At 38.2% G+C, this 16,216-nt stretch overlaps 1 protein-coding gene across 2 annotated transcripts; it reads left to right on the top strand.

Moving 5' to 3' along the window:
- The first annotated feature begins 1,906 nt into the window (after positions 1 to 1,906).
- Positions 1,907 to 15,463, top strand: gda (guanine deaminase). 2 transcript variants are annotated; one of them, XM_058374824.1, is made up of 14 exons: positions 1,907 to 2,067; positions 3,922 to 4,010; positions 4,145 to 4,316; positions 5,411 to 5,498; positions 8,132 to 8,237; positions 8,469 to 8,496; positions 9,424 to 9,531; positions 12,023 to 12,130; positions 12,903 to 13,000; positions 13,662 to 13,729; positions 14,083 to 14,229; positions 14,438 to 14,556; positions 14,851 to 14,878; positions 15,238 to 15,463. In XM_058374824.1, the coding sequence occupies exons 1-14, from the start codon at positions 1,954 to 1,956 to the stop codon at positions 15,306 to 15,308; spliced, it is 1,344 nt and encodes a 447-aa protein (XP_058230807.1). In that variant the 5' UTR covers positions 1,907 to 1,953; the 3' UTR covers positions 15,309 to 15,463. The 2 variants fall into 2 exon arrangements, with proteins under 2 accessions (XP_058230807.1, XP_058230806.1); XM_058374823.1 differs by lacking the exon at positions 14,851 to 14,878.
- The last annotated feature ends 753 nt before the right edge of the window (positions 15,464 to 16,216 follow it).

Here is a 16,216-nt window from a genome sequence, read left to right as displayed (position 1 = left end):
CCTGCCTGCACTCGATTCTTTACCTCTTTCCCACACTCTCCATTACTCTGGACTGTTGACCCCAAGTACTAAAAATTGTATAATTATTGATATAGTAATGAACCCTCATACCATGTGATAACCTTGCTGATTAGTGTTGAATAAAAACGAACTTTGGCAACAAGAACCATAACTGTGTATGTGAAATGTGTAGTATTGAAAAACTATCTTGCCAGATTGCTGTAGTACAAGAGATATGAAATACTTGCTCTTATATGGAAAATAATCCACCTCAGGGCCACATAACTTAATAATTTTCCTTTAACAGCACACTCTCAAGGGTTTTATTTCTTGCCGTCATCGGTTATTATAGTGAACAGAGTTGTCCATGCTCAGCACTGAATGTCTTTGACATGTCCCACTCCCAGAGTACTAGGGGAACATATTCGTAGCAAACTTCCAAAAAAACAAAAATCGCTCAAATATGATCTTCAGCCATTAAAATTCTGTGTGAGTCCTGACTCACTTTATATCAGACTCACAGCCAGAACATCATTCACTTCTTTAAACTGATTGAAAATGCCCCATGAGTCCATTTCCTTTCTGCAAGCATAAAAGAACACCAGCTTGCTGGTAAAAAGTGTTACATAAGAAAAGTTTGCAGTCTTCAGTTAAGCATTGCACTGACAATCTGCATCATCATCATCATCATCACATGCTCAGCTCACACCTGTGTTGATTTGAGGGATAAAATAGGGAAAAAATACTTTAAAATGTACATTAACTTTAAGCGTTATGTATACTTTTTTTTTCCCACTAGTTCTATACTTCTGTAAAGCTGCTTTGAGACAATATCCATTGTTTAAAGCGCTATACAAATCAATTGAATTGAAATCTGTTCATTATCTCTGAATTTGATGTATCACATGGGAAACATTCATCGTTAAACAATTGTTTATGACATGTTTAACCAGGATACCAGTGAGGAAAAACGTAGCCTTGTGTTCTTCTTTATGATCATGAAAGAGGAAGTAAAAAAAAGCCCTGACTTTTATTCCTGATCACAAGCCATGCTGGTGTCCAGAGGAAATGGCATGAGTGCCAAGTGGCATGATCACTATAATGTAAGTGGATTTCCTTTTGTGCAATTTTTCTGTTTCAGGGCATAAATAAATAAATAAATAAATAAATAAATAAATAAATAAATAAATATTAAAATAAAAAAATAGAATGTAATTATTAATTAATGGAATCATAAATGTTCCATCGTAAATATTAAGATGATATCTGAGATAACAAAATAAATAAATAAATAAATAAATAAATAAATAAGTTAAAAAAAAGTTTACAAAAAAAGATCTAGAGGGATTTTTACAGACAACTGTCTCTGGAGTTTAGACAGAATGGTGCGAAAAACAAAAAACACTGAATGAGCGACTGTGCTGTGGGTGGAAACACCTTGTTTATCTTGCTTCCGGCTGCAAGACAAGATATAATCAAATATATAATCAAACTCAAACTCAAAACACGCAAAGTATTGAATCTTAATGTGGATGAGTTAAAACAGCTGAAGACCACATCAGGTTCCTCTCCATTTAGCCAGAAACAGGAAACCTGGGCACCCAAACTGAACAGCTGAAAAAGAAGAAGAAAAATTAAATATCTGGTATTTTTTTTGTCTTCATCTAAAAGAAGAAGAAGAAGAAGAAGAAGAAGAAGAAGAAGAAGAACAATAAGCGTCTTTCATCATCATCATCATCATCATCATCATCATCATCTTCTTCTCATCTTCTACTCTTTATTCTCTCTCTCTCTCTCTCTCTCTCTCTCTCTCTGTCTCTTTTTCATCTGATCATCTGCTATGTGTCTCTTTGATGTCGCCAAGTTGAAGGGTGGAGCACGCGCCAGAGGTCCACAGGCTGTATAAAAGGCAGGGAAACGCGGCGCCTTGAACGTTTGGAGCTTGTGAACGCCATGAGCAGCGTAGGCGTCGCGCGCGTTTACCGGGGCACGTTCGCGCACTCCACACGGGACTCGGCGCTGCGCGTGCTCACCGACTTCGTGCTGGGGGTGAACGAGCAGGGCAAGGTGAGTTGATCAGAATTTGCTAATAAATGCTCAAGTCAGGAAAAGCAAAGTGTACGTGTAGATATTTACCAGCAGTGTTCATGTCGAGAACTGGATTAAAACTCACTGTAAATAGAAATAAAGGCACTAATCTAGTTCTAAATTAAGTGTAGAATAATGTTAAAATGGTATTAAATGTTAAACAATGTTGAATGTACAGTGTTGACTTGAGAGCTTTCCTGGAAGAGTGCAAAGATCTAGATAGATCTAGATCTATCTATCTATCTATCTATCTATCTATCTATCTATCTATCTATCTATCTATCTATCTATCTATCTATCTATCTATCTATCTATCTATTTCATTTTCTTCCGAAAAAGTCGCCAATTTCCCACCTGCTATTCGAGTCTCTCTATTACTTATATGGGACACAAAGGCTTTAATATATAAAGCAAAGAAAATCTGTTTAATTGTTATCCAGAGAGCAGCAGTACATAAGGTTAAGCATATTTCAGAAAGGTGTGGTGGTGTTTGATGTGATATAAGAGACCGCATGTTCACAGCATCCAAATTAGAAACAAAGCCTGCTCACGTACTATTATTACGATACACCACCACACCTCTGTGAACTATGCTTACCCGGTACACTCACTCATCTCAGTCTTTACGTAAAGATGCATCTTTGTAAATATCCTTTATATCTCAGATTATCTCTATCCTGGGGCCAAGATGGTGAGATGAACGTCCAAGGGAATAGCTGTTGTTAGGTAGCAAGTTGATGATTTTTTTTTTTCCAAGAAACCCAAAGGTATACTTAAGGACTAATGAATAACCCTAGGTGCTTGGTTTATCAGTGAGTGTAGTGGATATGTAGAAGTGACAGAAATTTGTTGCTGGACTGGTCACAACAATGCCATTAAGAATGTGGGCCAGACTGCAGTGCTCGAGACAGCGTCTGCAACCGTATGTCTATAACATCTTTTAAATAAATTTGTATCTATGTACATAATCGTCTGGAGCAGTCAAGGTTAGATGAGATGAGATAAGATGAGAATATGTTGCTGTCTCTTTGCCATGCTATACAGTGAATTCAGAAAGTAAAATATCAGAGTTCATCACCTTAGTCTTATACAAGTTACACTGGCTGCTTACTAGCACACACTTTCTGCCCTGACTACTAATTAGCCTGCATGTGATAATAAGATCTGAAGTTTAGCTGTAGCTGACCTTACTGATTTCCTGAAGCAGTATACCCCATCTTGAGCACTTTATCTATTGGCTCAAAATGTTTTAAAATAAAAACATAAAAACATGTACGTTCCCCTATTTTTAGTTCTCAGCTGTTTAAACACTGGTGTCATAAAAATGTTCATAGGTTTAAAGGTTTATAGTCATTTCCTGGGTGAGCTAATCTAATCTAATCTTTTATAAGTAAAGTACTTTGGGATTTTGAACTTAAAATGAAAATCATTATCGGAAAAAGATGATTATAAAATCATCTACGCAGTTCTATTAAGATATGTTACAATAGCCTGTTGTTTTGCCTCTGAGGAATTTTATTATATAATAATTAAAATAGAATTTTTTTATTTGAACATGTCTCAAGCAAAAGCTGTTTTGTTAAGCGGGGTTATTATCTAGAACTAAAGCTGTGGCATGAAAATGGGTTTTTGGATAAAGATCAGGAAGACCTTGAGCGACGATCAGGAGGTGTAATATTGAAACAAATGATCCCAATTCAGCAAATATGCCACAAGAGGGCGGGGTCACATGTGCGTGCGAGGCTCACCTGAACATCTACGCAGATTTGAAGTTAGCTTCATATTTTCTTTTGTACTGCTGCTCTGAAATTGTTAAATGTTGTTTGTTTCCAGATCGCCTTTTTTGAGGAAGGTCAGAATGTGGAAAGTCTCTCGCACCAATGGGGCTTTGACACGTCAGATATTGAACAGCTCGGGTCTCAGTGAGTAACTTCCTTAAAGATGCTCTTTAACATGTCCAGAATGACAAATGGATATATGGACAAATGAACAGTACATTTGCCCTTGTTACCACCCTTGATAACGTGTGATTGATGATGTTCCTGCTCCTCTGCAGTGAGTTTTTCATCCCGGGAATGGTGGACACACACATTCATGCTTCGCAGTACATTTTCTCGGGTACACACCTGGACTTGCCGCTCTTGGATTGGCTCAAAACATACACGTTCCCTGTGGAGTTGTGCTACGAGGACCTGGACTTCGCCAAGGATGCCTATACCAAAGTCGTGGTGAGTCGTAAACAGGGCGATAATTAAGCAATACACCACAAAGTAATCAGACATAATCATGAGGTGGTGTTGAATGGTGCGGTTTTTCCTGTTATTATGCAATCAAGTTCATTGTCTTTACATAACTGAAATTCCTCAACAATCTGCCAACAATTATATGTTCATTAACAAACAACACATCACACTCATTATTCATTTATAGTTACATTTAATGTTGTGGAACAAAGCCATGAAGCAAGTTCCTGTTATCCCTTACATTACACCAGATGTAAAGCATTTTCCTTCCCTGAAAGATAATAATACACTTACACACAAATGTGTACTTTTTGTGTTGGAGTCTCGGGTTTTACATTACAAAGTGCTGCTTGACCATATCAACATCCATGAATCCATCCATAAGGAACTTGAAGCCTTTCCCAGGAGTCTGGGGGCACAAGGCAGGGTATACCCTGGAAATTCTACACACACAGACACCATCTGACATACTCCAGACAATTTAGAGACGTCAATCAGCCTGTCTTTGGTTTGGGGGAGGAAACCAGAGTACCCAGAGGAAACCCCTGACACATGCAAACTCCACACACACAGTTAAGAGGTCGGAATCGAACCCCCAGGAACCCCCGGGAATCTCGGCACTGCGGGCAAGCATGCTAAGCCACTAAGCCACCATGCCTACAATTAAATCTGTTGATGTGGACCATCCAAAATGTCCACCCTGTGCAAGTTGTTACAACAGAAATAAGCATGTTAATATAAACTATAACAACTAAGTCATCGGTTATCAAATTCCCAATAATTCCCAACTTCTGTTATAACCACACATATAAAGAATTGATCAAAAGGGTTGGGGTTGCAGTGATTAATTAGAATCCTCATAGTCGATTCCTGACAGAAGTCCTATCTAATTATCTGTTCTGAACTTATATTTAACTAATGTAGCTGTATGTTTGTTAAATGTTTACTTGTATCTTGTAGTGACTTTTTATCTATGTATTGCAGATGAATTTATGTGTTTTGTGTGCGGCTCACAAATGACATCAGATCAGAGTATTCCTGCACCAGCCGTGTTTTTATTTTGTTTTATTTGCTTACAGAGAAGAACGTTAAGCAATGGCACCACGACCGCATGCTATTTCGCTACTATACATACAGACGCCTCGCTGCTGCTTGGGCGAATTGCAGGTAGCTCCAGTACACATACACACTATAACTTTTCAACCTTTGGAGTTTGACTGTTAAGTAAGAGCAGTGTTGGGTAGGTTACTTTGGAAATGTAATAGGTTACAGATTACAAGTTACACTGTCTAAAATGTACTAAGTAGTGTAACTTTTCAATTACTTTATAAAAGTAAAGTAACTGATTACATGTGATTACTTTTAAGTGTCTAACGGACATTTTCAATGAAATCATTTCCAAACATTTATCCCAGGCAGGGTTAACCTTACAGTAGAACTCAACTCTGTTTACTGTCAGAATTTTAAATCTTTTCATCACTTGAATTAAGATTATATTGATTTAATTTTAAGCACAGCCACAAAACCAGACTTCAGAACAAAAATTCTTTAATATAGTTTTTTACTGCATAGCTATGACAGGACACACTGGCAAGTAACAATGCCTTGGAAAAAAAACATAATCTGAAAAGAGTCATCATAATGTACGCTACAGTGCTAAAATAACTAAGTTATATTAGATCTGACTTTACCAACACATTTACAAGGAGGAAAAGTGTGAGCTATATATTTTCTGTCAAAGGGTTCATCAATAGAAGTGTGCCTGGTAAAGGTAGCTAGCAGCAGGGACGATTTTAGGATTTTCATTTAAGGGGGGCTCAGCCCCCAATGAGGGTATAATAATAAAAATAAATAATAAATAAATAATAAAATAAAATAAAATAGAATAAATGTTTGACTAACAGGGTAGGATGGTAAACTTAATGCAGCATTCCACTGTATTGCATAGATGTGTATAACATTTGAGTACTGAACAAGCCAAATATGAGTCTTCCTGATCACACACACACACACTCACACACACACACACACACACACACTTGTCCTGTTTTTATTTCTGTACACTCACAATAATTTTACATTGTAAATATATTCTAAAATAAAGAAAGGCTAGGTTCCATACCTGCAGATGCTTCCTCAGGTTCAACATTGAAGGCTTTGATGCTGAAAGCATTTTAACAGCCGGCAAACTAATTTCCCACTGAACTGTTATATTTGCCCCTTATTGGATTTTAGGATGAAATTATTTTTTAATTTCCAGCACTGAAATGCATTTTTATCACTCACCATGGTGGTAACTCTCAGACAGTGTAGTGGCCTAAAGCTTTCCGAGGCAATGTGGATTAACGTAATTGGCAGACGCGCCGCAAATTCAAACCAGAGAACCAATCAAAATCATCAGAATAGCACCGCTTTAACAAACTCTAACAACAAATTAATATTTATTCAACATATACTAGTTTTTTTTTTAAAGAAAATATGCAGATGTAACTCTATTTGCAATCTTTAACATTTTCAAGTAACTGTAATTTAATTACATATTTTTCTAAGTAACTGTAACGAGTTACTGTTACATTTATTTTGTAATTAAGTTACGTAACGCCGTTACATGTAACTAGTTACTCCCCAGCACTGAGTAAGGGTATACAAGCTTGTTTGAATGGATTGTTGTGCAAGACAACACCAAGCTCGTGACTTGCACTTGTGTTTCAGATGTTATGAAGGAAACAGATTTTTGATTTTTGCAGAAAGATAATGGTTCATGTTACGACTAAAATCTACACCTCACTTACTACTTATAAACCCTGGGCTTTATTTATCCAGCTGGAAAAAAAATAAAAACAATAAAAAAACCCTTGTTATTTCCAAAAAAAATTACTGGTATCCTACTCGTGTGTAAACATGTAAGAAGACTGACAAAATGAGATCTTGCCTTCAAATAATAGAATTTGTCACTCAGTTAGAAGCCCCTGTATAAAGGAAGGACATGCAAAGACTTGGTTCTGTTTTCCACAATATTTCCATTTAATGCTGTGCAACATTTCATTAGAGCCCCATAAAGTCCCTAGTGTTCTGCCTGACTCTCGAAACCCTCCTGCGTTTCCATCACAGCATAAAAAAATCAGACAGATTCATTCTTCTCTTCTCATTACAATAAGATGTACCACAGCATTGGGTATTGGCTCATCCGCTCCTGAGCAAGTGGTAAAAAAAAATAATAAGGTCCCTGGACTTACAGCAGAAGTCCACAGTGAAATTTGTTTGTTGGTGCCACATTGGGACACTGGATCAAGCAGTTTAATAGGAGCAACATTTAAAATGATCTCAAACCTAAGCAAAAACTGCAAGGTGTCACTGTTAAGTGCTAAAAATATTTTTTTTTTCTCACCATTTTTCAGCAACGTTTGGCATCATACTATAATAACGGGTATGTTAATCCAGAGAAGAAGTAGTGGAGATGGCAGAAGTCCCAGAATGCAATGCAGCTACATAAAGCAGTCTCACTGAGTTACTCGAAAGTTTTGGACGCCGATTCGTTTAAGCAGAGTGTAGAGACGAGGATGTGAGAGAGTCGGACGGATTAAAGCACTGCTGCACTGCTCTCTGTATGTAGAGATGAAGCAAGGAAGAATGTGGTATCACGGTGGTTAGAACACCGAGCAGTTAACAGCAAATGAAATGAAAGCCAGGAGCTACTAATGAACATGAAGCCGAATGTTACCATCAGCTTGAAATAATTAACGCTAAAGTATCCAGAAATATTTTGTTCTGAAGGTATTTGTTTGGCGCTTGTCCTGCAGATGACTTCGGGCAGAGGGCTCTCATAGGGAAGGTGTGTATGGACCGTAACAGCATGGTCCCAGACTATAAAGAACTAACAGAGGGATGCAAAGACGAGACGGATCGGTAAGTTTTCAGGTGATCAGGTTTAGGATATGCTCTTTAGACCATCATTCAAACCTAATCTCTCAAATGTTTGTTTAATCTGAATGTGGAGGATATTTCTGATTGTAGATGTATGCATTTCTTGTCTCCGAAGTCAAGTTCTGATAAACGTTTATAATGTCTATAACATGACCAGCAGGTGATCATGAATTGCTTTCCTTCTAAGTGTACCTTTTTTTTTTTCTTTAACAGTTTTGTCCATGAACTACTCAAGAAAAAGGTAAAGTGCTGAGTTACTCTTACAAAGCAATAAATACACACTAATAGAGCCATAAGAATGACATAACGAGCAAGAAACCGGCAGCGGTTACAGTAATCAGCTGTCATCATCCTGCTTCCTGCTTCTTAATGGTTAACCACTTTTTAAAAATGTACTTGACAAGCTCTTCAGTTTTCATTACAGCCAAATAGGTAAATGATTAAATTTTATTGACGGACCCTGCACTTTATTCCCCTGATCGTACGTCACATGACGTGCATTATGTAAGGTGACATAATGTCCAATCTTCATAACAGGATGTAGAGAATCTGTATGCACTCAATCACATAGCTTTAGGGTCATTAAGTCAATGACAACATCATTTAGCTAACAAAACAGACTCGAAGCACCTTTACTACAGTCAGGTGTCTTCAAATCACAGCATGTAAAAAGAGCCTTGTTCATACACAAGCGTGCTTTTCTTCCTAAAATGACCAAGAATTCTCCAAGACTCCGCCTATCATTCACAAGTGGCTTTTGACCCCTCCTACGCTGTCTCGGCATCCCACAATGCCATGCAGCGTGTAGACTTTAAAAGCATCAATTGAAACTTCAGAGACAAATCCAGCAAGAACAGTGACCTGTATTTAGATCTATGAAAAAGGCAGTAGAGTTGGAAAAACGTAAAACGTGACGTCTCAAAGACAGATGCACATTTGAGATGTCCGTTGTCCAAAACCGGCAGAGGTGTGAGAGAGAGTGATATGAGTAATGAGTCATCTTCAACAAGTTAGCGAGTGCCAAGAGAACAGTGCAGGACTGTGCCAGTGAAAATGTCACTGCTGCTGAGCAATTCAAATCAGTGTACTAGATATCCATGCATACTATCTATCAATGCATACTGATTGTGTGTGTGGGTGTGTGTGTGTGTGTGTGTGTGTGTGGCAGTATGCTCTCGTAAAGCCTGTAGTGACGCCACGCTTTGCCATATCGTGTTCCTCCTCCCTGCTCAGCAATCTGGGAAAGATTGCCAAAAACTATGATCTTCACATTCAGGTAAATCTCTTAAAATCAAATACAAACAACACTTTGGTTTGGATTTAACATGGTGTGGATTTATCAAGGCATGTACACATGGTATAGCAAACTCACAGGAGCTAGCTGCACACGAAAAAACTGTTATATAATTGATTAATATTTATCAAGGGTTACATAAAATAACACCTTCTCTAAAAAGCTTTCATGATAATTCCTCCATTGTCATTGTGCAGATTGCTAACCATCTGAGACTCTCTGTAAGTCCAAGAAACTGTATTGTATAACTGCACTACATTCCACTATGTCTATGCTGGTTTGATCATTAATATGTCATTAATATGGAGAAAAATAGTTTGTCCTTAAGAGCCATGAACCATGACTGTTATCCTTTATGCTCAAGCATCATTTACTTCTTTTTCTTCAATTCAACACCATTGTAACTGCCCAAGATATAACAATGTCCTCCTGTGACACCAACAATATTTTAATATAATCATACAGTATTGAATGTATTTAACAGCATCTGAATAGCCAGTGAATTTGGACCTTGGATTTAGTTTTACCTTCACTGTCCACCAAAAGTAAGTGATCTGTGAGATAGAATAGATTGATAAAATAGAATAGATCTATAGAATAGAAGGAAGTACACTTAGTCAACTGCTCACATCAGGGCAACAGGGTAGCTCGCATTCACAGTGAGGCTAACATCAAGATGATTGATTATGCAGTTTGGTTTTTGTCCATTTCAGTGTGAGCATCGTAATGTGTCCGAGGAGGGTGTGTGTTTCCTGGGTGACCACTGGCAAACCCTCAGACGTGAACTGGCCTTGTGCCTATTTGACAGAAAATACAGTTAATCAGCTTAAACAAATGTGAAGGACTCAGATGAAATCTATTGTCCTTCATATGACTTAGAAAGAGAAGAACACTTTGTTCTAGGCAGTGGGGTCTCTACTTTCAGTGGTTTTGTCCAAGAGAGAACAAAACTTCTTTTCAACTTCTTGGAACTAATCAGCAGAGTTGGAAATTAACAAGACCCTGAACTCTAAATGGTTGGGACTGTCACTGGAAATGGAGATTGTACTTGTGACTGTGTCGTCAGGTCCTACTGGTCCAATTTAATAGCCACAGCAATGCTGTCATGGATGAGGTCTATGGCACTCTCAGATTGTGGGGTTTCGGCTTTCTCTGGAGGCCGAGAACCAGCTTGGAGGATGGAGTTGGCTCTCAGGCTATAATGCAAGATTCCTCATTGATTTCGGACCTTTAGTCATTTACATGTATTGAGTCCTGAGCCCACTACTCTTCAGGTGGATGGGGATACAGAAGAGCCATGTTTTGATGGACACCAGGTTGTCTAGTCATTCACTTGTTTAAATCACAACACAATGCTCAAACATTCAGGATAGTAAAACCTGCTGGTGAACATTTATTTGTGACATATGCATCTAAAGTGACTTATAAAAGACTCAAAGAGCTCAAGGTGCAGCGATACAAAAGCATGAGAATCTGTAAATCTTCATAACCTGAAAGACCAGAGGCTAATCCTGGTAGCTCTGGTAGCAAAACAAATGATGAGAGCACAAAATACATACAATGCAAAAGAAAGGATAAAGTATTTTCCTTGATAACTTTTAAATTAAAGGGTATATAATATACTCGATCAGTGGCTAATTTAGAGTGGAACCTGCTGCTGTAGCTCATCCACCTCAAGATTCGAGGTGTTGGCAATTCTGAGATGCTTCTCTACTCACCACGGTTGTGTAAAAAGTGTGATTTTTTTTTTTATTGTTACTACAGACTTCATATCAGCTCTGACCATTCCGGTCATTCTCATCCAAGTCTGGCATTTCCGTCCATAGAACTGCTGCTCACTGGATACTTTTTGTTTTTCTCACCATGCTGTATAAATTCTAGAGACTGCAAATGTGCATAAAAACCCCAGGAGATTCAGGCAGTTTCTGAAAGTCCATTTGCTCCTAATTTACTTTATACACTATATTGCCAAAAGTTTTGGGACACCCATCCAAATCATTGAATTCAGGTGTTGTTTTTCAGGGGTTGGTCCCTTAGTTTCAGTGAATGGAACTCTTAATGCTTTAGCATATCAAGACATTTTGGACAATTTCATGCTCCCAAAGGTCTCTAATTCATCCCAAAGGTGTTCTATCAGGTTGAGGTCAGGACCCGGCCAGTCAAGTTCCTCCACACCAAACTCTCTCATCCATGTCTTTATGGACCTTGCTTTGTGCACTGGTGTACAGTCATGTTGGAACAGGAAGTGGTCAACCTCAAACTGTTCCCACAAAGTTGGGAGCATGAAATTGTCCAAAATGTCTTGGTAGAAGAATTCACTGGAACTAAGGGGCCAAGACCAACTCCTGAAAAACAACACCTGAATTCAATAATATTGAACGGTGTCCCAAAACCTTTGGCAATATAGTGTATGTTATTTATATCCAAATTTTAACTGTGATTTTGATACAATTTTCCACCTCTGCGTTTCCAGAGCCACATCAGTGAGAACAAACATGAGGTGCAGTTTGTAAAAGAGCTCTTTCCAGACTGCACATCCTACACAGACGTCTATGTGAAGCACGGCTTGCTCACAGACAAGGTGAGATGTCACAGAGTTGAACATCTTTTGTGGTCTATCAATAAAGGTATGTAAAGATTTGAGACATTCAGCTCCTCCAAAACATCCTCATGAAGCTCATGTGATATTAAAGATATTTATAAGTACTCATGAAAACCGGTGAACCGTGTCAAAGGTGCTGACAAGTCACTACCTGCCTAAGCTGCACTGCAACATTTAAAGGTAAACTTTCTGGAACAGTGTCATTTAGTATCACCAGTCTTCCTGTCAGCATGTTATTGGGAGATGTAAAGAAACTAGAGATCCTGGAGGAAATCCAGACAGACAGGGGAGAAATGTGAAACTCTGCACAGACAAAAAACACGAGCTCAGGACTGAACCCTAGGCTGTGTGACAGATGTTTCCTGCTGCACCATTGTGCCATCCTCCTTCGTTAATACTTGGAATCTCGGGTTGATCACCGAACCATGCACTGTCTTCAAAACAGTCTTCTAGTACAAGATTTAGATGGCACTGAAGTCTGACTGTTCTGTATACTGTAGTTTTCTGTTGCCAACTGGGCAAGGTTTTGGGTAATGTGGTGTGTAATCAATACCAGGTGTTGTCATTTGTTTGTACAGTCACCCAGTGTTACACACGATGCTGGATAAATAAAAAGGTTGATGTACCTGAAACCCTTTCCTCAGTTTATCCATGTGCAACTATAACTAAGTTATGTACTGGGAAGCTTCTAAACATGAATTTAACATTTCGGTGGACATGTGATGATGAAAGTAACAGTGATGATTGACAGACGGTGATGGCTCATGGTTGCTACCTGACTGATGAAGAGCTGAAGATCTTCCATGAAAGAGGAGCAGCAGTATCTCACTGTCCCAACAGTAACATCTCGTAGGTGCTATTGTCTAAAGATGTTAAATTTTTCACAACTCCACACTTTTCATGTTGCCGGACATTTCAAGTGTTAAATCGGTTAAGGAATCTGAAGTACCATGGCAGCCTTTAAGGTGGTCTAAGGTGGTCTATTCTTTTAAAGGTGGATGTACATATTTGTTTCCTGGTACCTCCAACTCCATCAGTTCCTTTCACGTTATCTTGGGGTTCAGGTGAATCATTTAGACCAAAGTTTGTTTAGATTTACTTTCTGCCTCATTCCTGCAGTGTCTCTGTGGTTCTAGAAGTCATTATATTTCGGATTGTTCCAGTCAGTTTAATGGGACAGTCAACTTGGTGTATGTAAACGTTTGACCCACTGGAATTCTGATATTGTGTCGCTAAATCTGTCTCTAATCAGTTGATTTGAAATGACCTTAACTGACATAACAACAGAAATATATGGCAACATGAAATGGAGATGTGAAACGTTTCAAAGTGCATAATAAAAATAATTTAAAAATAATTTCTAAAAGTGTAGTACATTCCATTCATGACAAAAGTTCATGGGTAAAAGTTATTGAAATTTCTTTGATACGTTTGTCACTAATTAGGTTGCAACATCTACAATACACTGTGATTATTTATCCATTGATTCCCCCTCTCTCTCTCTTTTCAGATTGATCAGTGGAATGCTTAACGTAAGGAACGTTCTAAAGCACAAAGTCAAGTTAGGCTTGGGCACAGGTGAGCGCTGGGTTTTGCTATCCATTAACAGTTAAAATCTGAACTGATTTAAGAATTTCAACTTAAGGTCAACTTAAACATTTGACATTTTCTTGCTCTCTAGCTAGCTGTAGACGTGTTAAAATGTAGACAAAGGAGTTCAAGTAAAATTAATATTAAAAATACAGTTTCCTGTCACAAAGCTGAGACCATCAGGACATCAGGTACTCTAATCCTGAAGATGTTTCTTCACTCAACCAGGAGGTTAAATGGGACAATAAACAAAAGATCATGGCTGCCAGACTTACTAAGACAAGAATTGGACAAATGAAAAGCCTTTGGTGGCATATTCTGACATTTCATCTTTCATGCAGATGTCGCAGGCGGTTACTCCTCGTCCATGCTGGATGCTATTCGCAGAGCTGTGGACACCTCTAAAGCCTTGTGCATGCAGGACGCTCAGCTTCAGCCCCTCAGCTATAAGGAAGCCTTCCGTTTGGCTACGCTGGGAGGCAGTGAGGGTACCCAAAATCTTTACATAAACTCAACTCCTGTGAGGTTGTCATAGGAATTACATTAACCAATAACTTTAACCATCCATTACATTTTCCCCCCTTGTACATTGTGATTTTGCAAATGACATGCAAATGATGTTAAAGAGTAATCCATAAGTGTGATATTTTACAGACACAATTTTCCAACTGTAATTGCTGGATCTTATTTACGCAGTGCTCTCATTGGATGATTGCATTGGAAACTTTGCGGTCGGAAAGGACTTTGATGCCCTGCGTGTGAACCTATGCGTTCCTGGAAGCCCGGTCGATTTGTTTCCTGGAGATGACCCTGAGGTTTGACCTGTTTTGACATAAACAGTGCTTTTGACCAGTTTTCTTTATATATGCTACATGTTCCGGCTTTATAAATATGGCGTATAAACAACAATGTCAGGGCTTACTAATTTCTATAGAAAGTATTTTACTTTCAGCATGCTAGATACTATGATTCACACAGTTTAGGTGGAGGAAACAGGAAAAACCAGGAACAGAGCCAAGTAGTATACGTAGAGTAAATATATTGTTGTTGAAATGATGAATGAAACTGTGGGCATCTAATGGGATCATTATTGTTGTGCTTGTTTTTAGGTTATTTTGGAGAAATTTCTAAATCTTGGTGAGACATTTACAATCTTGTTGATGATCTATACAGTATTTATGTAATATGTGTATTATTTATTTATTTATTTATTTATTTATTTAAATAAACAACTAAATAGAATCCTGTAAAAATAACTGATTCAAAACGCTAACATAATTAGGTGCAATTATTAAACATCCAATCAATGTCACATCGTACACATGATCAGTAGCAATATTTATTGCTAGATATACGATATAATGAATTAATGCCAAACCATGAGTCAAAGTGATCAGCTTCTATTAAATGTTTTATAAGATGCAGTCACATATTTACGTTTTGATGAGTTTATATCACAGTTTGCACCTTAAACTGTCTATTTGTTGATGTTGTAGGTGATGATCGGAACATCGTCGAGGTTTACGTGGCCGGTAAACAAGTGGTTCCTTTCCCTGACTCCTACTGATTTTTCCGAAAGCTTTGTGGAAGCAGACCACCAACCATGAGACATTAAAATGGTGCTCATATCTTATCTTATACATTTTTATTTATGGACAGTTTTAGTTTGTTTTTTAAACTGTACTTGCTGCTCATAAGAAATAAAAGAGATATTTTACTGTTTTTGCCCCAGTAATTTTCTTCCTGTAATTTGTACTAAAAAGTCAGTGTGTAAACAGTGAAGCACTGTCACATACAACCTACAAGTCAACTTAAAGATGAATGATCAATAAATGTCAGGCCCATATGACTCGACATCCAGTGCACTAAGTGTAGGATGTAAACATCTATTCCAAATACACTATATTGCCAAACGTTTTTGGACACCCCAAATTCAGGTGTTGTTTTTCAGGGGTTTGGGCTCGGCCCCTTAGTTCCAGTGAAAGGAACTCTTAATGCTTCAGCTTCATACCAAGACATTTTGGGCAATTTCATGCTCCCAACTTTGTGGGAACAGTTTGGGGATGATCCCTTCCTATTCCAACATGACTGCACACCAGTGAGTCCTGACCTCAACACTTTTGGGATGAATTAGAGCGGAGACTGTGAGCCAGGCCTTCTCGTCCAACATCAGTGCCTGACCTCACAAATGCACTTCTAGATAAATGGTCAAAAAATTCCCATAAACACACTCCTAAACCTTGTGGAAAGCCTTCCCAGAAGAGTTGAAGCTGTTATAGCTGCAAAGGGCGGGACAACTCCATATTACATTCATGTGCAAGTAAAGACAGGTGTCCCAAAACCAATATAGTGTACGTTCCTTTATCAGCTGTATCTCCCCAACAAAAACAAGCTCCAACTACAAAAGATTCAGCAATGGCTTGCTTTCTGTAAAAAAAAAAAAATCCACACACCCATTTCACCCTCTCATAGCTT

This window comes from Hemibagrus wyckioides, linkage group LG22 (genome assembly GCF_019097595.1).
Source record: "Hemibagrus wyckioides isolate EC202008001 linkage group LG22, SWU_Hwy_1.0, whole genome shotgun sequence".
NCBI classification, from domain to species: Eukaryota; Metazoa; Chordata; class Actinopteri; order Siluriformes; family Bagridae; genus Hemibagrus; species Hemibagrus wyckioides.
This window is presented reverse-complemented; position numbering and strand designations above follow the sequence as displayed.